This window comes from Frankliniella occidentalis, unplaced genomic scaffold (assembly GCF_000697945.3).
Source record: "Frankliniella occidentalis isolate FOCC.00 unplaced genomic scaffold, Focc_3.1 Scaffold1, whole genome shotgun sequence".
Lineage (NCBI taxonomy): Eukaryota > Metazoa > Arthropoda > Insecta > Thysanoptera > Thripidae > Frankliniella > Frankliniella occidentalis.
In genome coordinates, this window is record NW_026267131.1 from 3,727,361 (window position 1) to 3,728,933 (window position 1,573).

Consider the following 1,573-nt stretch of genomic DNA (forward strand, 5'->3'; position numbering starts at 1 on the left):
AAAAAAATAAAAATAAATAAAAATAAACCTCTACTGTATAGCTAAACAAGAGCTAAATAGGGCAAAACTGATCATTTGGCAAAGGTAGCTAAAAATTTAGCTTTGCTGCTAAATGTAGCTAAAAAAAAACTCTGTAAGAATGTCAACATGAAGCTACCTCTTGGAAATATTCACTGGCATATTGTATTTAGAGCCCCCCTCCCCCGTCCGAAAACTACGAAAATCATCACGTTCAATGTTTTTTCCCACCTGTCATGTTTATGTTTTCGTCGTTTTCCAGGTGAGTGGCGGAATCGATTTGGCCAATAAGACGGGATCCGTTTCGGTGAGTCTATCATCCTAATTTTCTTATGCATAGGCTATACGAGAATACTCTGGCAAAATTAAATGTTAAATTTATCTGTGATCCTTTTCTACTGTGAGAAATCTAGCGGGTAGTGCCGCCCGGCGGGAAGTTGCCTGTGTTGTGTGTGTGTGTCTTGGTGTGCCCGTGTGTATGTGTATAAAGAAGGTTAGTCCTCCCTTCTTTTCCCTCCTCAGCCCCTGCCGTCTTTGCAGGGGCTTCCCCCCTGCATATCAGTCAGCATACGAAGGGCCCGGCCGCGTATTAGGAAGACCCTTGAAGACGCTGAGACCTTCCCTTACCCTTCCTCGCTCTCCCCGTGGCCCTTTAGGCCCTCGGGAGGGGAGCTGGCGGCAGCCGGCGGCGCGGCGGTGACGGCCGGCACCGCTGAAAGGCCTCTGTTTGGTGATCACAGTTCAACACGGCGCGGCGTAGGAGAGAGAGAGAGAGAGAGAGAGAGAGAGAGAGAGAGAGAGAGAGAGAGAGAGAGAGAAGCAAGGGTTGTGGGAAACAATGCGCGGTTCCGTCATAAAAATAGAGACCGGGGGAAGAGGGAGAGTAGTGAGTGAATAATTCCGTCGTCTTGCTGATTGGATTAACTGCGCGCTGCTTGGGCCGATGCCTTGGGCCGATGCTAGAGGGGTGTGATCCGAAGGGAGACGGAGACGAGGAGGAGAGAGAAAGGGAGAAAACAAGAGAGAGAGAGAAAGAAGGGGGCAGCGCCGAGACGGTCACCCGTACGGCTTCGCAGTGGAGCCCCGTAGGGCCGTGGTGCCCGGCGGCGTGTACCATTGTGAGCGGTATCTAGCCGTCTCTATGAGGGTGGCACATGAGCTATTTTTACGCAGGTTGTTCAATTAGGCCTGGCGGGCCGGCCCCACCGTGGCCAATGGAGGAATCCATGTATAATGTGTTGGGGTGCGTTCGGCGGCGGAGGCTGGCTGACTCTGTCTCTCTCTCTCTCTCCCCCCTGTCTCCTTCAGGCCGGCTGCCCCGACGAGGGGCCCAACCCCTTTGTGGGGCTCCTCTCTCTCTCTCCCTCGCACCCGCGCCGCGCTGCCCCCGGTGGTGGCTGAGGGGGAGGAGAGGGGAGACAGCAGAGCTCGTCTCGCAGATGAGATGGACCCGGTGTGTATTTTGGTCTTGTCACGCTTTTGTAAACGCTATTACTTGGGTGCCACGCTGCGGGGGCTGGGGAGGGGGCGTGGTGGGGCGTGGCGGGGCGTGGCG

At 54.3% G+C, this 1,573-nt stretch overlaps 1 protein-coding gene and 1 long non-coding RNA gene across 11 annotated transcripts in view; one reads left to right on the forward strand and one right to left on the reverse strand.

Moving 5' to 3' along the window:
• The window catches only part of LOC127752378 (uncharacterized), a 346,254-nt gene that overhangs the window by 240,859 nt on the left and 103,822 nt on the right, over window positions 1-1,573 (reverse strand). The window lies entirely within an intron of this gene.
• LOC113212627 (trithorax group protein osa-like) overlaps window positions 1-1,573 on the forward strand; it is a 108,842-nt gene that overhangs the window by 21,903 nt on the left and 85,366 nt on the right. For 7 of the 10 annotated variants that reach the window (XM_052277544.1, XM_052277568.1, XM_052277549.1 and 4 more), the window contains one exon: window positions 281-325. The exons of the other annotated variants lie outside the window; for them this stretch is intronic. In XM_052277544.1, the coding sequence (XP_052133504.1) occupies window positions 281-325 (45 nt within the window). The remainder of the gene's footprint in view (window positions 1-280; window positions 326-1,573) is intronic. 10 annotated transcript variants of the gene reach the window in all.